General features: G+C 40.3%; 1 protein-coding gene across 3 annotated transcripts in view; it reads left to right on the top strand.

Annotated features, from left to right (window-relative positions):
* antxr2a (ANTXR cell adhesion molecule 2a) overlaps positions 1-24,494 on the top strand; it is a 154,919-nt gene that overhangs the window by 44,394 nt on the left and 86,031 nt on the right. Inside the window, exons 10-12 of one of the 3 annotated variants that reach the window (XM_034171194.1) lie at positions 4,542-4,611; positions 21,579-21,661; positions 22,738-22,829. In XM_034171194.1, the coding sequence (XP_034027085.1) occupies positions 4,542-4,611; positions 21,579-21,661; positions 22,738-22,829 (245 nt within the window). Of the gene's footprint in view, positions 1-4,541; positions 4,612-21,578; positions 21,662-22,733; positions 22,830-24,494 lie in introns of all 3 variants that reach the window. The other 2 variants (XM_034171193.1, XM_034171195.1) reach the window with 2 other exon arrangements.

A 24,494-nucleotide genomic window follows, 5' to 3' on the forward strand; every position in this document is an offset into this window, starting at 1 on the left:
TATGTTTTCATATCTCAAAAATGTGATGTGACTGGCAAAAACTAACCCCAGATTTGGATTCAGCGCCCCCAAATTACCCAAAATTCATTGCAAAACTCCATGCAAGAAAAATCTTGTTGACCAGGGTAATCTAATCACAGAGAATAATTATGTTGTCACTGTTTTCCAAGTTCGGATGCCCAGCATTCATCAGGTATAAAGTCAGATTTAGAATGAATATCTTTTTTGCATTAATTAAATCCTGTAACTTACATCTGGGGAAATGGCTTGTGCTGCATTCAGGTACCATATTTTCCTGAGTGTAAGTTGCATATGAGTATAAGTCCACTTTTTTCTGTACTCACTTTTTAACACTTTTTAATGGGTTTCACAGGGGGACAGGAGCTCAGTGTAGCACATGTGCACAGCATAACCTGTGCTGTTACTTAACAAAAGGACCTTTTATGTTCCAAAAATAAGTAAGATGGATGGATGGACATCATATTGGATGTTTTAATGCACACAGATTTTGGTGACAAATTGCAACATGAAGAAGTGAACAGTAGATTTATGCAGGAACCCCTCAGCTTGTAGTGTGTGCCATAAGGATTGTGAAATTCCAAAAATAAGCAAGATGGACAAATAAATGTGAGATGACAACATACTGGATGCTGTTTGATTTGATTCAGTTTGGACAAATGAAATCTTCATAAAAAAATGTAAGAACTTTTTTTATTGTGATGCTAATGGGTAACATTATCATGAGAGCCTCCATTGTGAGCAGTGGGATTTATGATGTTACTTAGACTTGGAGATTTTCTTTGAAAAGTCTTACTCCTCATCTTCAGGTCATTTTACATTACACATACTGAATAACACACAGTATAACAGTACATACATTTTCTTGAAATTGTCTGGGTCAAATATGGAATGTCAAATATGGAAGTCAGGGTTGATAAATATTTCCTGAGTTACCGAGTAGGAAATTCAGGTTTTCCTGATGCTTGATTTCATTTTTTTTTCTTGTCAGAGTTCAGAAATCCTGATTTTTTTTTTTTATTATTATTATTTTTGCCCCCTCTCCCTAGTATGTGCACAATAGCATTGGGAAAGCGTGGAAAAGAGACAAATATGGACAGCTAAATTCATACTTGGAGAAAAGATAAACTTCAAATCATTAGTTTCTTTGCTTGGGATAGTACTTGACACATTTATATGTGGCACATTTATTACAGTTGTTATGAGTCCCGCTCCCCCAGCCATGATTTTAAGCACAACTATCCACCGTTACACCACACTATAGTGAATTTTGACCACATGTTGTTGAACAACAAGACTTCTGTTGACACCACAACGATGCTACTATGACTGAAGATGATTCAAACACTAAATTGAGCACAACAATGCTATCAGGACTGTATGGTGGTACAGCCCTTTTCACGAAAATCAAAGAATACCCAGGATTGCCTTTATGATGGTGGTAAGACTGTAGCATGACAATAAGTGCCACCACAGTTTTAAACCGTTTAAACATGTGGAGGTATCTTGTACCATCTTTTCAAGATTGTCCAAGACATCACCAAAACCATCTCCAGGAACCACCGTGATTTGGTAGTTGTAGTGGTGTCGTGGGCAAAAACGTTTATTTGAATTAGGGCCTCAGGAAGTTAGAACAAGACTTCGCTTTAGCTTTTTGGCTAATACGGTGACATTCGATGACAAACATTCGATGACAACTCATTGAAACATGATATGCAAATCTCACTGATGAGTTTTGCAGTTTATTGGTTCAACAAGCCTGTGTGAAAGCTTCCTAGCTTATCCACCTGTCTTCCTTATTTATACTTCTTCTTTTTGTCGTCATTGTGTCCATGATGAATTGAATGGATCACATCCATTTTACAGAACTTACATCTGTACACTTCCACATCCATCTTATTTGGGAATCGCGGTTGATCAGGGGAAGGAAATGGCCAAACAAACCGCGGCCCGGATGTGTGCATTATCTCACAGCGGCGCCTTATCTCTGGTGTAAATCCACCAGAGAAGAGGATATGTAGGTCACTGTGCTCCGCGATTTGAGCTCGCAGTCTGTTCTGTTGAGAAATCCGCTTTTAGGAAGCAAATGGGATTTGGCAGCAGAAGCCAATCTTTTCAAGCATTCATTTGGCGGTGGGATCGGTGATTGCCAGTGACAACCACATCCCTTGTTGTTAAGTTATTTTTGACATTCAGAATTTCAACTAAAATACCAGAGCATATTTTTTTTCCCTTTTGATAAAAAAAGAAGTTTATTTGAACGAGGACGCAGCCATTAGCAGATGTCCTCCTGTTAGTCCTTTCTCAGTTTAGACTGTCTCACTTTCGCCCACTTGGGGCTATTTATTCCCGTTTTGGCTTCTGCATGTGTTCAGTCCAGACCTTTTTAACAGTGGGGCACCTTATAATTATGGACAGGCCTCATGACAGCGAAGGAACATGCGTCACATATGTCGAACAGATGCTACCATCGTTTCCATCAGTGAGCCAGTTTGAGATCTGAAAAATAAAGCTAAGAACTTGGGCAGCAACCTCATCTCATCGTTTTTTAAAGTGTTTTTTAAACTTTCAAATGTGCACTTAAAACAATCTAACTCAACTCCTGGATTGGGTCTCAGTTTAAAGGAACAGACCAGACTTGTGTTTTGATTGGGTGGTGATTGTTCAACACCTAGAGAAAGGTACCATACTTGTTTGCCAGTATCATCAAACAGTATGACCTGTTTCACGATGACATGCTGACTGTCCAACCTCCTGATTATGGACAACTAAAATAAAAAAATAAAAATAAACAGATACTCTTCTCTGAGCAGAATGACATGTCCAGCCATCCTGGGCTTTGTCAAAGATATACTGTAGGAATTGCGCCGGGAATCTGAGACGGTCAAGCACCAGGATTTGGATACAAGAGAACTTGTTCCAGTTCAAACTCGGCCCCAGGTGTGAGCTGGGCCTGGAGCTAACCTTCACTAAGTTCTCTTGTTACCTAGGATTGCCGTCCAAAGACAAACTGAAAGACCTCCCGAGTCAGTAAGCATAATCAGTCAATTAATACAAGGATGCTCACATTTCTGCTAATCTAGATTATTTCAAACAGTGCAATGTTTTTTTTGTTTTGTTTTGTTTTTTGTTTTTGTCGGGATTAGACATATCAAGAGAGGAAAAGAGAAATGCTCATATGTGACTTTTGAAACAAAAAAGTTCCAAATCTCTTTTTTGCCAAAAGTCATTTTATTCATCAGTGTGATGACACTGAGATTGTTCCTTTGATTATGCATTTGCATCATCACCGCTTGCAAGAATCCATTCAGGGACTCCAACAAGGCCGAATACTTCAAACTACTGTTTGGTGCATACGCACAAACAACAGTCAGAGTTTCCCCCCCACCACCCGAAGGCGCAGGGAGGCCACCCTCTCATCTACCGGGGTAAACTCCAACGAAACGGCGCTCAGCTGGGGACTTGTGAGTATCCCCACACACGCCTGGCGCCTCACATCCTGGGCAACTCCAGAGATGAGTAAGGTCCAACCCCTATCAAGGAGAGTGGTGCCAGAGCTGAGACTGTGTGTGGAGGCGAGGCCCACCAGATCTAACTAGTATTGCTCCATCTCCCACACAAGCTCCGACTCCTTCCCCCTCAGCGAGGTGACGTTCCACACCCCCAGAGCTAGCCCCTGCTGCACGGGTCTGGTCCGCCGAGGCCCTCACTTTCACTGACACCCAAAGGAAAGTGCAACCGACACCAGCGGTTCCCCCTGCGGGTAGTGAGCCCACAGGGTGGAGATGGAAGGTCCACGTTGCCTTTTCGGGCTGTGCCCGACTGGGCTCGGTCACAAGTCCAGCCACCAGACGCTCCCTGATGAGCCCTACATCCAAGCCTGGCTCCAGACAGGGGGCCCAGGCTTCCTCCAGGCCGGGTCACATTTCCTCTGCCTCATTCTGTCATGGTGTCTTGTGAACCATTCTTAGTCTGGCCTCTTGCTTTGGAGAGGACATAAAGTAAATCAAGTCATGATATTTTTTTAACAAAAGACCAGAACATTTATTTTAGATATAACACAGCAGCTTTATTTTATTTATAGCATGATTGTGATTTGATTTAATTTTGCTATTAACTGGTACGGTTTTACATTTTTTTTTTTTTTTTTTTTTTTGGGGGGGGGGGGTATTTTAGTTGTTATAAATTTTGAGGCGATGTCATAACAAAAATACAGCATTTTTGTTCAGTGGTGCACAAACTTACAATAGTATAACAGTATATTTTTGACCAAAAAATAATGATGAATTGTATTCAAATTTGTTTTCTGTGTCAGTGGTGAAAAAGGGAAAAATATTGAACTCTGTTGATAGTTTTTGCATCCAAAGCTGCATCTGCTGATTTGGGTTTGTAGAAGATTTGAGTCACTCTTGATATTGTTTACAATAATGAAAAATAAAAAAATAGCAGCAATGACAATTTTTTTTTCGTTAATGTATACATTTGGGTTAAAGTTAAGTATTTATTTATTTATTCATTTGCAGATCACAAGCCAACTACAATACGAAACGATTATGTGCTGTGTCCTGCACCAAAACTCTATGAAGTTGGACAGTAAGTACTCAATGATTTATTTATTTTTTTTGTAGGAGTACATTAATTATGTGCATTTTTATATATCACAGAGGGTCATATTGTCCATATTTTACAGAATTGAACTGTTCTTTAATTGTGATTAAATTTGATAATGATTCAGTTGTTAATCAAATTGTTTATTTATGATCAGCAGAGTGTCAGAAATTAAACTTAAAACAGCAGTTTACTTGAAATATTTATGAAATGTGCACATTTTATGCGGCACCATGAAAAGAGTGATGGAGGAATGCTTAGTAATTACTTATTTTTTGTTATAACACTGGAAAAAACAAACAAACAAATATCACAGTATCATGAAAAAAAATACACCATGATCCAAACTTGCCACTTGGTTTGGTGTATGTAACAATTAATGTCCTGCCCGTATGTATGTGTTATTTTTCAGTTTACTATATTTTCTGGAGACTAAGACTCACATTTTTTCTGTATTATCAGCTCTTTAATTTGACATTTTTGTGCATTGTTGTCATGCACTTTTGTTATTGCCATTTATTCTTTTATTATCAGTTTGTTTTGTTTTTTTTTTAAAGTGGTTTGATTCCTCGGAAACTCCAACATAAGTGGTCCGTGTATTTGTTATTTTTGGGTAATAACAAATGTGTGATTCCTCCAGTGTATAACTCACACCTGAGTGTAAGTCTTATTGCTTTCCAAACTGGTTTTTTAAGTGGCTTTTACTCCAGAAAATATATAAATTTTTCTGCAGGGTTTAGAACATTGATAATTTGTGATATTTTGTCCATTTTAACATATTTAAATTTATTCTTAATTTTGCATCTGTAACATAAATTAAACTTGCTTGTATTCAAACGTTTTTATCATTGAACATCAGTTAAATGTAAAATAGATTTGCAAAATTGTTAAAGTAACTTTAAAAACAAAAACATCAGAAGCATTCCACAAAAGCATCACTTTACTCAATTATCAATTATAGTATTATTCTTTTGAACTTGCAGACACAATTACTGATTTAAAAATAAAAAGCTCTTGATGTTTACTGATTTTCTTAATATTGAAACTATAATACTGAAACTTCCTGGAATTATGTGAGCACAAAGAATGTTTTCATGAGTTGACTTTGAAAAATGACTGACGTGTTGACGTTGGTGTTTTTGTGGATATCGTTCAGTATAAATGTTGGCAGGAAACCTGTAAACTTTGAATGACACATGGCTCCCTGTGAGGTCTTTTAAAACTCTTGCATCTATAAATAAGAATATCAAAATACATTAAATATGTTTTTAATTCCATTTAGACATTTAACAAGTGAACAAATTCAAGTAGTGTACTGTACTGTATGTTGTAGAATGAAAGCATTTTGTGTGTTTTTAGTCCACATATCTGCATAGATATTGCATCGCAAATCTATTATTTCATCCTTGTTTGGCATACCTTAACTGTTCTTGCTTTTACTTTGTCTTGCATCATTTCTATTCTTTACTTTCAGCTGTTTAAAATCTCTCCTGCTCAAATAAATTGTAAATCTGTCAATCAGATGTATGTAGTGGCGCTTTTGCGCGGCATAAAGATGCAGTAAACATTGTAGACTTGCGTTCGTTCCTGGCTGTTTGATTTTTGACATCATCTCTTCTAATCCCAAAACACAACAGATGATCGCTAAGGCATTCTAGATGCAACAACAGATTTTAATGTCCTCGCCAATGCCAATCCAATCAAAAATGTATGATTAGGTCTTTGTGAGTTTCTATTCTAAAAAGGATTGCGTGTCATATGATGAAGGCGACGTTGTAACAACCCCAAATGAACTTGAAGCTCACCTCAGATAATCCTCATGATAACATGTTTTCCTGCCAGATGCGGACATGGGATGTGGGGTTGTGATGTCACATTAAAAAACATGAAGTTCGCCAACATTCATGGGGGAAAAGAGCTTCTGGAGATCATTGTTGCTGAATTCATGCACTTTTAAAACCAGATAAAGCTCTTATCTCTGTTCCTACAAAGCAACAGTAATATACATTTTGACCATTTTTAACTGCTGCTGAAACATGTAAAATTCTTCATCAAATTTATTCTCAAATATCTTAGGTTTCTCCAATACATTCGTATGCAGTTTGTTCTTCTCAGTATCAGTGTAAATCCATCAAATTTGGCTTTTGGACATTTTGTTGATAAACAAGTTCATTTAAAACATCCCCTTTGAATGTAAGGAAATTTAATGATTATTAACAATATTTCATTGTTTCTTATGAGTTACAAAGAATAAAAAATATATAAACAAACTGGAAAATTGGGAATTTATCCTAAAATGAGACTGTAAAGACCACGATCAATCAATCAATCAATTTTTTTATATAGCGCCAAATCACAACAAACAGTTGCCCCAAGGCGCTTCACCTTGCAAGGCAAGGCCATACAATAATTATGTAAAACCCCAACGGTCAAAACGACCCCCTGTGAGCAAGCACTTGGCTACAGTGGGAAGGGAAAAACTCCCTTTTAACAGGAAGAAACCTCCAGCAGAACAAGGCTCAGGGAGGGGCAGTCTTCTGCTGGGACTGGTTGGGGCTGAGGGAGAGAACCAGGAAAAAGACATGCTGTGGAGGGAGCAGAGATCAATCACTAATGATTAAATGCAGAGTGGTGCATACAGAGCAAAAAGAGAAAGAAACAGTGCATCATGGGAACCCCCCAGCAGTCTACGTCTATAGCAGCATAACTAAGGGATGGTTCAGGGTCACCTGATCCAGCCCTAACTATAAGCTTTAGCAAAAAGGAAAGTTTTAAGCCTAATCTTAAAAGTAGAGAGGGTGTCTGTCTCCCTGATCTGAATTGGGAGCTGGTTCCACAGGAGAGGAGCCTGAAAGCTGAAGGACTCTGCCTCCCATTCTACTCTTACAAACCCTTGGAACTACAAGTAAGCCTGCAGTCTGAGAGCGAAGCGCTCTATTGGGGTGATATGGTACTACGAGGTCCCTAAGATAAGATGGGACCTGATTATTCAAAACCTTATAAGTAAGAAGAAGAATTTTAAATTCTATTCTAGAATTAACAGGAAGCCAATGAAGAGAGGCCAATATGGGTGAGATATGCTCTCTCCTTCTAGTCCCCGTCATACTCTAGCTGCAGCATTTTGAATTAACTGAAGGCTTTTTAGGGAACTTTTAGGACAACCTGATAATAATGAATTACAATAGTCCAGCCTAGAGGAATAAATGCATGAATTAGTTTTTCAGCATCACTCTGAGACAAGACCTTTCTGATTTTAGAGATATTGCGTAAATGCAAAAAAGCAGTCCTACATATTTGTTTAATATGCGCTTTGAATGACATATCCTGATCAAAAATGACTCCAAGATTTCTCACAGTATTACTAGAGGTCAGGGTAATGCCATCCAGAGTAAGGATCTGGTTCGACACCATGTTTCTAAGATTTGTGGGGCCAAGTACAATAACTTCAGTTTTATCTGAGTTTAAAAGCAGGAAATTAGAGGTCATCCATGTCTTTATGTCTGTAAGACAATCCTGCAGTTTAGCTAATTGGTGTGTGTCCTCTGGCTTCATGGATAGATAAGCTGGGTATCATCTGCGTAACAATGAAAATTTTAAGCAATACCGTCTAATAATACTGCCTAAGGGAAGCATGTATAAAGTGAATAAAATTGGTCCTAGCACAGAACCTTGTGGAACTCCATAATTAACTTTAGTCTGTGAAGAAGATTCCCCATTTACATGAACAAATTGTAATCTATTAGACAAATATGATTCAAACCACCGCAGCGCAGTGCCTTTAATACCTATGGCATGCTCTAATCTCTGTATAAAATTTTATGGTCAACAGTATCAAAAGCAGCACTGAGGTCTAACAGAACAAGCACAGAGATGAGTCCACTGTCCGAGGCCATAAGAAGATCATTGTAACCTTCACTAATGCTGTTTCTGGTACTATGATGAATTCTAAAACCTGACTGAAACTCTTCAAATAGACCATTCCTCTGCAGATGATCAGTTAGCTGTTTTACAACTACCCTTTCAAGAATTTTTGAGAGAAAAGGAAGGTTGGAGATTGGCCTATAATTAGCTAAGATAGCTGGGTCAAGTGATGGCTTTTAAGTAATGGTTAATTACTGCCACCTTAAAAGCCTGTGGTACATAGCCAACTACAAAGATAGATTGATCATATTTAAGATTGAAGCATTAAATAATGGTAGGGCTTCCTTGAGCAGCCTGGTAGGAATGGGGTCTAATAAACATGTTGATGGTTTGGATGAAGTAACTAATGAAATAACTCAGACAGAACAATCGGAGAGAAAGAGTCTAACCAAATACCGGCATCACTGAAAGCAGCCAAAGATAACGATACGTCTTTGGGATGGTTATGAGTAATTTTTTCTCTAATAGTTAAAATTTTGTTAGCAAAGAAAGTCATGAAGTCATTACTTGTTAAAGTTAATGGAATACTCAGCTCAATAGAGCTCTGACTCTTTGTCAGCCTGGCTACTGTGCTGAAAAGAAACCTGGGGTGTTCTTATTTTCTTCAATTAGTGATGAGTAGAAAGATGTCCTAGCTTTACGGAGGGCTTTTTTATAGAGCAACAGACTCTTTTTTCCAGGCTAAGTGAAGATCTTCTAAATTCGTGAGACGCCATTTCCTCTCCAATTTACGGGTTATCTGCTTTAAGCTACGAGTTTGTGAGTTATACCACGGAGTCAGGCACTTCTGATTTAAGCTCTCTTTTTTAGAGGAGCTACAGCATCCAAAGTTGTCTTCAATGAGGATGTAAAACTATTGACGAGATACTCTATCTCACTTACAGAGTTTAGGTAGCTACTCTGCACTGTGTTGGTATATGGCATTAGAGAACATAAAGAAGGAATCATATCCTTAAACCTAGTTACAGCGCTTTCTGAAAGACTTCTAGTGTAATGAACTTATTCCCCACTGCTGGGTAGTCCATCAGAGTAAATGTAAATGTTATTAAGAAATGATCAGACAGAAGGGAGTTTTCAGGGAATACTGTTAAGTCTTCTATTTCCATACCATAAGTCAGAACAAGATCTAAGATATGATTAAAGTGGTGGGTGGACTCATTTACTTTTTGAGCAAAGCCAATAGAGTCTAATAATAGATTAAATGCAGTGTTGAGGCTGTCATTCTCAGCATCTGTGTGGATGTTAAAATCGCCCACTATAATTATCTTATCTGAGCTAAGCACTAAGTCAGACAAAAGGTCTGAAAATTCACAGAGAAGCTCACAGTAACGACCAGGTGGACGAAAGATAATAACAAATAAAACTGTTTTTTGGGACTTCCAATTTGGATGGACAAGACTAAGAGTCAAGCTTTCAAATGAATTAAAGCTCTCTCTGGGTTTTTGATTAATTAATAAGCTGGAATGGAAGATTGCTGCTAATCCTCCGCCCCGGCCCGTGCTACGAGCATTCTGACAGTTAGTGTGACTCGGGGGTGTTGACTCATTTAAACTAACATATTCATCCTGCTGTAACCAGGTTTCTGTAAGGCAGAATAAATCAATATGTTGATCAATTATTATATCATTTACTAACAGGGACTTAGAAGAGAGAGACCTAATGTTTAATAGACCACATTAACTGTTTTAGTCTGTGGTGCAGTTGAAGGTGCTATATTATTTTTTTCTTTTTGAATTTTTATGCTTAAATAGATTTTTGCTGGTTATTGGTAGTCTGGGAGCAGGCACCGTCTCTACGGGGATGGGGTAATGAGGGGATGGCAGGGGGAGAGAAGCTGCAGAGAGGTGTGTAAGACTACAACTCTGCTTCCTGGTCCCAACCCTGGATAGTCACGGTTTGGAGGATTTAAGAAAATTGGCCAGATTTCTAGAAATGAGAGCTGCTCCATCCAAAGTGGGATGGATGCCGTCTCTCCTAACAAGACCAGGTTTTCCCCAGAAGCTTTGCCAATTATCTATGAAGCCCACCTCATTTTTTTGGACACCACTCCAGACAGCCAGCAATTCAAGGAGAACATGCGGCCTAAACATGTCACTCCCGGTCTGATTGGGGAGGGGCCCAGAGAAAACTACAGAGTCCGACATTGTTTTTGCAAAGTTACACACCGATTTAATGTTAATTTTAGTGACCTCCGATTGGCGTAACCGGGTGTCATTACTGCCGACGTGAATTACAGTCTTACCAAATTTACGCTTAGCCTTAGCCAGCAGTTTCAAATTTCCTTCAATGTCGCCTGCTCTGGCCCCCGGAAGACAATTGACTATGGTTGCTGGTGTCGCTAACTTCACATTTCGCAAAACAGAGTCGCCAATAACCAGAGTTTGATCCTCGGCGGGTGTGTCGTCGAGTGGGGAAAAACGATTAGAGATGTGAACGGGTTGGCGGTGTACACGGGGCTTCTGTTTAGGGCTACGCTTCCTCCTCACAGTCACCCAGTCAGCCTGCTTTCCCGGCTGCTCGGGATCTGCCAGGGGGTAACTAACGGCGGCTAAGCTACCTTGGTCCGCACCAACTACAGGGACCTGGCTAGCTGTAGAATTTTCCACGGTGTGGAGCCGAGTCTCCAATTCGCCCAGCCTGGCCTCCAAAGCTACGAATAAGCTACACTTATTACAAGTACCGTTACTGCTAAAGGAGGCCGAGGAATAACTAAACATTTCACACCCAGAGCAGAAAAGTTGCGGGAGAGACAGGAGAAGCCGCCATGCTAAATCGGCTAAGAGCTAGTAGCTACGCTAAGCTAGCGGATTCCTAAAAACACGCAAAGTGAATAATGTGTAAATAATTTAGAGGTGATTCAGCAGAAGGAGTGCTTTAGTTAAGGCAGGTAAAGATTACACTGGGAAACAAATCGTAATCTAGATAACTAGATCAATTTAACTGCGCAGATTAAACAGCTAACAGATACAGAAAAACACCGCTGTGCTCCGGAACAGTAAGTGATACAATACCGCAGTGAGAGCCAACCACCATCAACAATATTGTGTTGTTGTTGTTCATTTAACTAATTCAATTTAACATTTTTTTTTCTTGTAGCCTAGCATGAGGTTCACAAAATAATTAATAATGATAGCTACTGTATTTTCTGGAGTGTAAGTTCCACTGATGTATAAGTTGCACCTGTTTAAAAATGGTTCTTGAAGAGAGAAAAACACATATATAGGTTGCACCAGAGTATAACTCAAACCTTTTTTCTGTATTGTCAGCTTTTTAATTTGGGATTTTTGTGAATTGTTGCAAAATTTTAGGAATTTATATAGTATAATTTCGTTTGGTTTTCTTCATGTAATGTGGAGTTGTTTCAGGAAGGGCATTAGGCGTAAAATTTGTGCCAAATCAACATGCAGATCCTCACTGCATCTGCTGTGGTGACACCGAGTGAAAACAAGGGAGCAACCGAAGGGACTCACTAGTATAATTTTGTTTGGTGCTTTGATTCTCGGGAAAGTCCTATATAAGAAGGCTATTTTGTGGAGTACAAGTCTTAAATAGTAAAACTTCCAAGTCTTAAATCTTGAATCCTTCCAAAAATTACACATTTGTTGCTAATAATATAATTATAATTGCTGTTTACATATGCAACTGATACTCTGGAAAATACAGAAATTGTAATTATAAAATGATAAGTGTAGAATTTATTTATTTTCATATAACTTGCACCAGAGTATATAAGCCATAGGACCTCCTAATCTAGTTAAAAAAAAACAAAAAACCTGTGACTTATAGCCCGGAAAATACTGTCAATGATTTTCTGTTCAATTTTTAATGGATTTTTACACAGACCTATGGTATGCAATTTGCAGTAAATAGCAAAAACAACAAACAAAAAAACATTCAGACAACCTGTGGTATAATCCTGTACATGTAGCTGACATACATCGACTTGTTTGTTGCCGGGTACAGTACTGTGATTTATGTACTTTTATTTGGTCCCTTGTTGGCATTAAAACTTTTAAATGTGTGAATGTAGTTTGTGGTAATTACTGCTCATACAAACCAGTTCTCTCCCAAGTATTGGATGCGATAAAACCGTTAACTTGACTGACTCCGTCTGTAAAGGCCTACAGAGCAGCTACACCCTGGTAGGATGTCAAGCGATGTGCTCGCCATTTGCAATCGACCTGCTTAATTAACTCTTGGCTGCTGATGGTGACCCATTAAGTAGTTAGCTGGTACAAGTGGTGAGTAAACACGTGTTGGAGGGGCTTTTAAAGGATGTGCGACAGATGCAGCCTTTCCTTTTGCCACACTCTCCATTTAAATAATTTACCATACTCTGACATTCCCTGCACCCCGGACCACCTGCATGTAAACGTCCACCTCGTCCATCTGTCTGCTTCTGCGCTGTCACCGCTGCTGGTGCGCAGAGTGCTCCATTATCCACTGTTGGATCGCATTCTTTGTGCTTCTTCCTGTTTCTCTGTTTTTAGTAATGTTTTTCTTACAGTACACGCCAGCCTTTCCTTTTCTGGCCTTTGGCCTTGCAGGGTTATTTGCATTGGAACATCTTTAGGATCACTGGAGCAGAGGTGCTCAGCTGCACCATCAAGTCCCATTGGAGGCTTAGAGCAAGCGACTTTGTGTCTAAACCTCTGTGTCCAGGAATCGCAGTGTCCTCGGTTGGTTGTTGAGTGATGCGGGAGCACTCATTGTGGAGGCATCATCTGTGCTGACAGCTGTGGCACCCAGCTTGAAATGCTGGCATCTGGTCACTGCATTTCTTCCCCTCTTACCCAAAGATCTCTCCCCCTTCCTCACATCCCCATGAGGGGATGCCGCTGGCCCTGCTGGGGCACCGATCCAGAGGTGAAGTGGCCAGCACGTGCTTACCTGGAATTTTTACAATGACATTCAAGTTGACACCTGCTGGACGATGAAGGTACAGTAGCAAATACGTAGCGCTGCATCAATAATTAAACATCTGTGCCCAGCTTGATTCCAGCAGCGCATCACTCCCAGCTGCTCTTGTACTGGCACCAAGATGTTTAGAAATGTCCCTTTGTTTATTTCAGCCCTCTGTTGTGCATGTTAGATGTGCACTTATTTGTGGTTACATGGCAGGTCTTCTTTCTTAATGTTGCGAGGCCAACAACAGGTACAAATGAGAAACTAGAGCAGCATTTTTCACAGTTCTCAGTTGTGAAGTGCCTCTGAATCAGTGGGGTTTTTTTTGGTGCCTTGATGCTACCTTGGCCTTCAGGCACCTTAAGACACTTTCTTTTTTCTGAGCCTTGGTCTTGCTCTTGGATGTCTCAGCCTTGAGGGTTCGACGCCTAGGTCATTTCAAGAAAATTGAAGGACCTTTTGCTTTTATATAAACAAAAGTTGGTGTACTTATGTCACAGTGTTGAAGAGTGTTGTTCACTGCAGGAGTTGTCCTCGTTTGTGCTGGTTAGCATGTATATTCCACCACAGGCATTTGTAACGGAGGTGCAGCACCAGATCACAGACGTCTGTGACCAAATCACAGACGTGGAGAGGAAGTATCCGTACTCCCTGCTCATCATTCTGGGGGGTTTTAACAGAGAAAATCTCAGCTACAAACTCTGGAAATACAGACAGCACATCATGTGTCCTACCAGGGATGCAAACATTCTTGACCACTGCTACACCACAATAGGGGATCTATCGCTGTGTTCCCTGTGCAGCTTTGGGACTCTCTGATCACTGTCTGATCCACCTCATTCCTACCTGCTAAGCCTGTAGTGAAGATTGTAGGAAGTGGGCGGATGAGTGAGGAAGGAGCTACAGGCCTGTTTTGACTGCACAGATGGGAGTGTCTTTTCAAGCTGCATCTACAGACATTCATGAACTCTATGACACTGTGACATCTTACATCAGTTTTTGTGAGGAACTTTGTGTGCAGACCTAAACCTTCTGCACGTACAGCTACAATAAATCTTGGTTTACTGCGGAGGTCTCAGACTGGTTCCAGAAAGGAACTTTGAGCAGGTGGAATCAGTTAATCAGTAAAATCATCTGCTGTAGTAGGTGGTTGCACAGAAAACCTACACCCCCTACAGAAGTGGGGGACAAGCTCTTGTACCAGAAAGCCAGAAACATGCTGACAAAGGAGATCAGAGCAGCAAAGAGGAGCTACTCTGGTTCGCTGAAAAAACAATTGTCAGCCAACAATCCTGCGACAGTGTAGATAGGTCATCACTTTGCCACCAACTACAGGAGACTATCCCCCTACCTGTGGAGAACCCCTGACTGGCTGAGGAGCTGAATATGTTTTACCCCAGATTTCAAAGAGGCCCTCATACACCCCTCATCCACCCCAACAACAATGGACTACCTGCCCCCCTGGGCACCTCTTCCCCCTCCCTTCTGTAACCCCACCTGTATTAACAATCTGCGAAGAGGGAGTATGCAAGCACTTTAGCAGACAAAAGATCAAGAAGGCTCCAGGACGTGATGGTGACTCCTCCCCTCTGGTCGACAGTACAGAGCTCTGTACGTCAAAACAAACCAAACAGAGGAACAGTTTCTTTCCACAGGCCATCGCACTGCAGAACAATGTAATCTGCTGCGACTAATTCAATACCTCATGTACACCTTCAATCTATCTGTTTCTCCTTTGCACACATTTTTTGCACATTTGATTTGCTCAAGTTTACTGTAAATTTGGTTTAGTGTATAGCTTGTACAGAGAGAGTACAGTTCAAACCGGAGTCAAATTCCTTGTATTCTTGTAGATAGGTGAATAAAGGCTATTCTGATTTATTTATGCCTTGTCCTTGAGGGGTTCAAAAGTCTTGGCCTTAGCACTGGGGTCAAAGTTGTGGCCTTGAGAGTGTGAAGCCTGGCTTTGAAGAGTGCAAGGCCTTGGCCAGATCAAGGCCGCTCCTTGGCCTTGAGCGGTCTAAGCCTTTGCCTGGGCCTTCAGGCTTTGGCTCTTGATTACTACACGGCTCTTCATTGGTGGTTCTTGAATTCTGTTACATTGAGTCTGGAAGAAGTGACTGCACCTGAACAACACTCATGATGGCTCTGTAGGTTATGCTACTGTGAACATTGCATCAAACTGAAGGAATGCAGTGCTTCTTTATTTCCTCAGTCATTATCAAATGTCTTTCTCTCTAGAAGATGTTTTTGTAAAACCCTCTCGTACTTTCACACCCACTTCATCCTCCCCTTCTTTGGCATACATACATCAATCAGCATGTATTGTCACTGTGGCAGCCGATTGTGTTGGGTGTGAAAAAAATGGTTTCAGAGTTCAGCATTTAAATGCAGCATTTACAGCTGAGTGGAAGAGGGACAATGCAGATGAAGTGTTTGTCCAAGGACATAGACGGGCAGGTGACTGACTCTGTCTTGGAAAGAAACCAAATACACATCTTCCCTGAGTTATACCATTCCACATTTTGATATTCTGTTGAAACAGTGCAGAAATTAGTGGAAGACAGTAGAAGTGTGTAATACAGGTACTCATGATGATCATTTCAGGTGGATGTGTTTCATCCTCCATTTTGCTCCTCTCCGAAAGAACTGATAACTTCTGGATTCTGAGCGACAAGCCTCACATATGCTCTGCTGTGAATTATTCAACCTCCTCAATTTTCACATCTTTAAGGGGAGATTGAAAGCCATTAGCATCATCATTGTCAGCCAGTCCAGCTGTGTCATATCACCAAAGCTTAGTGTCACGGCGGGCCGACTTTCTGACAGAGTAGGGAGCCTGGGGATGAAGGTTTCCAGAGAGCTGCCGCAGCAAAAAGGCCTTTTGCCGTTCATTGTCGCTTTCTACTGGAATTTTGAGTGATCCCTTGGCGCCATGACAATTGCCCTCTTCATCTCACATCTATTCAACATAACCGCCGACCCACCGAGCAGCTGCAACTCTCCCCTCACTATCACTCATGCATTTGAACTACGGAAAAGTTAAGTGACAGTGATCGCACTTTTAAATAATTCATCTGGCTGTTTTTAATTTTGTTTTATCCTTTCTTTGAAATCTTATTTTTACCCTCGCCAGCCGTACATGGCTTATGGGGTCTTATTGTCGACCACCGCTGTTGGCGCACTAGCTGGTCTTTGGAGTTGCAGCCTTCTGATTTATGTCACGGATGCGTACCCGTTGTCTTTAGAAGGACAGTTTAGTATGAAAGTCATACTGTATGTGACATTTTGATCTACTGATTGGTCAAATGGCACCCGCTGTACCTTCTGAATATGAGCTGTACATTTCAAATCACTCAGGTTGAGGTGTGTTAGGATCAGTGATGCTGGTAACGCAATTACTTAATCTGACTGCCTTTTTCAGTAATGAGTAATCTAATGCATTAATCTTTTCTAAATCAGTACTCAGATTAAAATACTTCTCCAAGACACTTTACGTTACTATTATTTTTTCAATCGCCAGCTTAAAACTGCCAGGCATGGAGAGGTCAGGATTCAACTGAACCACCCATTTTGCCACTTTCAGTGAGCCTGTAAGCTGTTCATCTGAGGTTTTGTGCAGCCAGCTCCGAGTTGAAAAAAGTTCGTTTGTCTCTCAAACCTGTACTGAGCTTTACAAAGATATTTTTTATGCTTTTTTCTTCAGAGCTCTGAGCCACTCTGTGTTTGCACTAAAAACAGCTGAAGACCTGCAACGCGTTAACAAATACTAATGCTTTTTTCCCCACCCAAATGCACCTAACGTCTCTTTTGAGGACGACATGATGTAAACTTCTTACCCTGTTAAGCTGGCATATTTTCGGAATAAATACATGTCATCCATGCTCTTCTCAGACAGCAAACCAGGGGTGAATCCAGATGAAAAGGAGGGCGTCGGGGGGCGGCTCCCCCAACGCCCCTAATTAACGGTCCACTTTTGACATTTTTCATACTACTAATATATTATAATAATAGTAATTTCAACAGCTAAAATGTTAAGAAGGAATTTAAATGTTAGAAATATGTTACAACAATTTAGTCATTACATTTATAAACAATGCGTGGCAAGTTTAGAAATTGCAAGTTTTACTGTTCCAGTGCTGTCAACAGTTAAATATGAGATCAAGAAAAATGTCTTTATTTTATTTTAGTATTATTTGTATTATTATTGAGTATTGGCAGCAAACAGGTTATTATTTTCATGTTGAGGTGGTAGGGGGTGTGGTCGGCAGCTGCTGAAAGTAAACTAATAAAGTAATACTAATCTAACTTAGTTACTTTTAAAATTGAGTAATCTGAGCTACTTTTTCAAGGTGTAATCAGTAATTTGATTACTTTTTCAAAGTAACTGTGGCAACACTGGTTAGAATACATCGGAAAACTCTTCAAACCTGAGGACATGATGACTCTGATGAAATGACTGTGGACAACCAAGAACGCAGTTGCACAGAGCTTCCAGACAAAGTTTGTGTGCTTGTAATTTTGAGCATGCACCAAAACTTTCTGATGGACTCGCCAGACATCAGCTTACATGGAACATATTTAACAAATGAGAAAAGGTCAAACAATATCAATGAAATGAAAGAATAGTGGTGTGGTGGGCAAGCGGTTTGTGCACTTCTTCTAGATCAGAAGGTTCCCGGTTTAAGTCTATCCCTGGCCATTCTCCATGTAATGTGGAGTTGTGTCAGGAAGGGCATCTGCCGTAAAACCCGTGTCAAATCAGCATGCAGATCCAGATCAGATCTGCTGTGGCGTCCCAGAGTGAGAAAAGGGAGAAGCTCATAGAACTTAATCATAAAAGAATGTATGCCAAAAATAAAAAAGTACACCTCAACAATGTAAAAAAACCCCTCCCAAATTAAAGTGTCTGTACAGAAAAAAGGTTGTGACTTATGGAGCATATTGAGCTTTGAAACGTCTAAAGAAATAAAGTAAGGTCTGTTGATAAGGTACACCCATTAAATATATTTATATATTTAAAAGTGATGAAAGTTTCTTCATCTGTAAAATGTCTGTAAACCAGCCCATGAATAAATAAAAAATGATGGTTCATTGACAAATATGCAAAATGCATTTTCCTCTACAGATGAATCTGAATTCAATATTTTTTTTTTTTTTAGTGAACTTATTTTAAAATGTTGTGGTAAAATAAGTAAACAAGTGCCTCATTAAAACATTACATAATGCAGCATTAAACACACGTTTAACTGTGGAGCAGAGTTAAACGTCGATTATGATGAATGCTATAGTTAGGGTCCGTATTGGTGGAAAATATGTTTCAGAATATTCCAGGAAATAAAAGGTGAGAAAATTAAGAGGAGATGTGACTTATGTCTCTGCTGGAGCAGATTCTGCCAACTTAACAGGAAGTTAAATTACAGCGCCGTGCCTTTGTCTGTTGGGTTGTGGTGCATTAAGGATGTCTGGCCATGTCAGGAGGGAGGCAGGGATGGCGGAACGGCGAGTGTTACACAGTGTAACTCACTGGGAGCTTTCCGCCTTCACACACCGAGGTCCACACCTCCGGCTGATTAACAGCCTGCACACCATTACCACGGATTGAAGGTGTCAGCTAAATTAGCCTCTCCCTGCCCCATCGAGCGGCAGCACTTCGTTAGCATGCACAGACATGCAGCAATCTGCAGAGCTGCACAGGCCCCCAGCGTTTTCTTAATCATGAGCAAAGATTTTCTGATTCCACCAACAAAAGGTGTTGTTATCGTTTATCACCGCAGTTCTCGCTTTGCTGGACCTATAACTGCTACACTGGATGCCTGACCTGATGGAATTTCAAATGTAGAGGGAGGATATTGGGACAAGCTGGGGTTGAAATCCCGGAGCTTCTTCCTGCGGAACAAGAGTGTCACCACTTTGTGTATATAAGGATTCCTGAAGGTCTGAAGAGGCAAACTTAATATTTTTGCATCACCAAACAAAAACAGTGAAAAATCTGAAAATGCATTAGTATTTTATGAATTAATAATGAATAATAATAATGAACCCGTCATTTTTTGGTATGTCAATTGCCACCAAAGTATAAATCACAGGACCTCCTAAACTAGAAACTCCCCCCCCCAACCACAAATTGTAATCTGGAAAATACTGTACTCGTACTTTTGCATCTTCAGATTTTGAACCAAATTGCAGCATTTCCTCTAGTTCCAATTAAACAAGTCAAATTCTGTAGAGACTTTCAAGTCCAGACTTAAGCTGCTCTTATTTTCCGTTTTGTTACGGCTAGCATACTGGCATAGTATGGTTACTATGGCTTTTGACACTTTTAAATTAATTTTATTAAGAAACGGGGGCGTGCCGCGGACTCAACTTTATCTAAATTCTGGGTTTTTAGTGAAGCTTAGGGCTAGTGGTCGGCGATCACCTTAGTATTTCTTCTCTTCTTCTTGTTGCTTAATGCTGACAAATTATACTGCATTTGTTGTCTTTCTGCCACCCTGATTCTGTTTTTCTCTCTGTTTGAGGTTGCAGCCCCATTCAGAGGTGGGAGTGGGTGTCTTCTTCTGCAAGCCTCCCTTCCTGTGCACCAGCATGGACTCCCAAAATTTCTTGTATATTTGTATTGTCAGTTGTGTCTGTAGCATGGCCCAAGCAGAGGGTCACCCATTTAGTCTGGGCTGCTTGAGGTTTCTTCCTCAACATCATCAGAGGGAGTTTTTTTCTTACCACTGTCACCTGTGTTCTTGCTCTGGGGGTTAGTAATGTTAGACCTTACTTCTTGTGAAGTGCCTTGATGCAACTTTGTTGTGATTTGGCACTATATAAATGAAATAACTTGAATTGAATAATTGTATTCACTAAAATATGGAAGTTTTCAAATTTCACAGAAATTTCATTTCGGTCCTGCATCTGGATCGTCATCAGTTTGATGTTGTGATTATGAATCTTTCCAATAAATGATCAGTAGCAGTTGTTTCATGGGTTTATTGTAACCTTGCATTTTCAGTCATGACTCCTGATCCATGATGTTTGTTATGCAGAAGAAAAAGTATCAACAGGCCGGTAGTGTCAACGTACAGATTTTAAAATTGTGTGATTTTTAAACATTATTGGGAGTAATACGGTTTGGTTTGGGAATATTTAGAGTCCGCCTGAACAGTAATGGACACATGGTGTACTCATTCATCTGTTCTGAACCACAGGAGAGTCCGCAGCCCAGGCACCGCCTCGGGTAAAATCGCAAGCAAAGAGAACGCTCATTATTCTGCAGCAACACTTTTTATTCAGGCCTCCCCTGTACACTGCCACACTCACAGCTCGCCTCTCACACACAAAAGCTCACCATACTTCTTTATCTCCTCTTTCTGAAGGGAGTATTTCAGGCGTTTTACTTGTTCAATATCCTGAATTCTCATTATACCGTTGGTAATTGGATCGGACGTAATGGACATATGGAAATTGCAGTGCCGTTCATTGTTAGGGTTTTAATTGCACCCAATTTGGCCTTTGCATTTTCCTCTCTAAATAAGTCACAGGAGCTCATGAGCCTCGTTAGCACTCGTCCAGTTTCAGCTGTGATAATAACGGCAATAGTCTCTCTGACACTCTCAGTTCATTGTGTTCTTTGTACTAATGTAGACCCTCCTTTTTTTTTTTTTTTTTTTTTTTTTTTTTACAGTGTTACTGCAGCATGAAACAGAACAGTCAGTCATTTTTAGTGTGAGAATTGCATCCACGACCCCCTCGGAACCACCTTGTGTCTGTGGAGTTACTTAGACTTGACTTTTATAATACAAATAGTGACTCTTTTTTGGTGGTTTCTTTTTTAAACAGTTTAAGAGTTCTGGCTTTGGGTATTTGTGTATTGGTTCCACAAGACAACATGGTAGGAACGGCCGATGGATCGGCCATTCCTACCATGTTGTCTAACCCATGTGTCTAACTCTAACCTGCAACAGACGAAGGGAGTCGTAGACACTACAATCTCTTGGGGGTAAGCGCCAGTCTGATGAGCCTGATCTCCTGTGCGGGACTTCCTCTGTTATCTGAACATTTATAACACCTAGCTTTTTGGGTTTGGATTCAACTGTACATTACAGTGACACTGTCTAAACTGGTTTTCTTTACAGGACTATGGATGTTCTGATCAGTTTAAATAATGGGAAGTCTTTCATCTCCAGTGCTCACACCATCACTGCCACCACATGTGTGAGTAAAAATTAACTTCCTGTTTTTAAAACATTTCCTTCCATTTCCTGTTTTCTCACATTCAGATATATTTTACACTCACTTCTCTGTGTGGAACTATGATCCCAACTAATGACTGCTTCATTGATATTTTGTTGATTAATGCTTGGAGGACTTTCTGTAGCTCGGAATTGGCCCAAGAAGGCTCTAGACTGATAATGGAATTACAGTCCACCCAGCCCCTTTGGCCATCCTTTTGGCTAGTGAACTCACCAATGTTGGCTCAGTGTTAATCTTTTGGCCCTGAACCCAAAAGAACCCATGGGAAAATACACAACCATTCAATTCTCCATTCCTTCTTCCCAGGCTTTTTACTCAAGACGCCTGGTTTCCCTATTTCCAGCAAGATTTTTGTGTTCTGGGTTTTTGCTACCTCTACCTCCCCTTGGAGGTTTTCCCGCACATTGAGTAGGAGTAGTCCCTGAGGTTGACCAAAAATATGATGGTGGGATCATCTGGATAGGGATCTTCTCAGGGGAAGTGGAGACTGTCACAGGAAGAAGGATTTTAGGGCTGCCTTGTAGAGAGTTGATGGCCTATAGATGTTAAAGAAATGGGATTGAGACCAGAGGATCCTCTGTTCAAAATCCCAGTCACACTGGAAACTCATTAAGGTCTCTTGGGAAAGGTCTTAAATCCTCAAGTTGCTTATCATGTGCAATTAAGCTCCTTGTATGGCAGCGCCCTCACATCGCGGTGAATGTGAGGCATTATTGTAAAGCGCTTTGAGCATCTGATGCAGATGTAAAAGCACTATATAAATACAGTCCATTTACTTAAGCTCCTTGTGTGGCAGCACACTGACATCTGTGTGTAACTTCAAATAATTTTACATAGTTACAGGTGGGTGTAGCTGCTGGGTCAATGTCTTGAAGAAGACCCAAACTTTAACCTCAACTGAGAGCATATGGGTTCAGATGCTCATGACGAACCCAGGAACCATCAAGTCTTAGGCCCTGCTGTGAGCGAGTTTTCTTTGTGAATGATGTAAAACTCTTCCGAACACCCTCTAAACTTCCTGTATTGTTATCTTCTAGTCAGACGGTTTGGTGGTGGCCATCGTCTTCTTGGTGCTGCTGGTCCTTGTGGCTCTGGCGCTCATGTGGTGGTTCTGGCCTCTTTGCTGTAAAGTGGTGAGTCAAACAGTGTAAAATTGAAATATTCACTTGGTTTAACTGTTTTATCGCACATGAAAGCAGTTGATAACTTCTGCTTGAGCTGGATTTTGCCAACCCCAGTTTGAACAGAGTCTAATGCTACAGTCAGATTAGCTAGAAATGACGACCAACAAGCATTTGGCGTTTGTCACTTGATGAGCGTTTCTGGGCCGTGGCCAACTTTTGGTTACTTGCCGTAATGTGCGCAATGTTTAAATAGCTTGTAAAAGATGAGGACACCGACACTGTGAAGTTTTCCTCCATGTGTGACTGTTAACAGAACCAAAGTTTGTTTGATTTGTTTCAGTCCCACGTCTTTCACAGTGATGTTCCTGTGTCACTAGTTAGCATGCTACATCTCTGTAATAGTCTTGTAAATCACTACAGAGGTGTATATGGTTACAAAAGAGTTTTTAGCTTTAGAAGTCTTTATTTCTTGCTAACATTTACAAAATATAAGAAAAAAGTCCCAAACATTACATTAATAGTCATTACTATGTAATGACTATTTCCAACTGCCCAATTGTTTCTTCTGTAAAATAAAAGTTCTCATATTGCCATTGATATGTTTGTGAAAGCGTCATATCAGCTGGTGTTATCAGCCACCCTGACTTTAGATTTCAAAATGCGCGCTTCCAGGATGCATAGCTGTGAAAGTGATAATGGGCCTTTGCGAGATACGAAACACTTAAAATCAACTCTTCTAACAGGGTGAATAACGCACAGCTTAGCAGCTTTTGTCTATTATGTTTGGTCCCTTTCAGATTATGACCACACATAAACAATTTATATAATTCCTGTAACTAAAACCTGTTTCGATCTAACTTCTCTTTGAAATTCACATTCAGCACTTTGAGCACACATAAAAAGAGACGCCGTCTAAATATGTACGGACCTAATGGCATTTCAGTGTGTCCTGAAACAAAGCATCACTGGAGATATGTAAACTGTTTTAAAAAATTAATTAATACAATTTTTAAAAAGCACTTTTGACTCATTGTTTTATTTAAAAGGTTTTGATGAAGATGGTGGAATTTTTTATTTATTTATTTTTTTTTTTTTTTACTGCAACTGTTGCAACATCCTGTTTTGGCCAAAGCAATGTTTCTTAAGAAGTGCTCACAAAGGTTGAAACACAAACATATGATTCTGTATTAACTCGAAGCCTGGGAAGCCATCTACCATGTGTGAGGGTCTGTTGGTTTAGGATTTGATTACAGGGCCTCTATCCTGAACCTCTGAGGTTTAAATCCACCTAAAGATCAAACCGTGACCACAACCCAGCAGCGGGTTGATGCCGCTGTCGGTATCTGTTCCACCTAAGTTACTTCAGTTATCTGCAGTGGCTTAGCAACGCTATAGAGGAAAAACCTCAAGGGGAAGTGAAGAAACCACATCCTTTCTGTATAGGCTCTCAGTGTCCTGGTGGTTTCCATAGTAGAGAAGCTTGAATCTTCGACTGGACTGGGTTGCTTGACGCGAGGATGTTTCGCTTCAAATCGCAGAAGCTTCCTCAGCTAAAATTCTTGCTCTGGTAGTCTGACTTCTGTCTTGACTCTTGTAGAGAAGAATAAACAGAAGCCAACAAAAGCTGGAGTTTTTTAAGCCTAACCAGACCCCTCCTACCGAGAGGCCAACTGC

This window comes from Thalassophryne amazonica, chromosome 5 (genome assembly GCF_902500255.1).
Source record: "Thalassophryne amazonica chromosome 5, fThaAma1.1, whole genome shotgun sequence".
NCBI lineage: Eukaryota > Metazoa > Chordata > Actinopteri > Batrachoidiformes > Batrachoididae > Thalassophryne > Thalassophryne amazonica.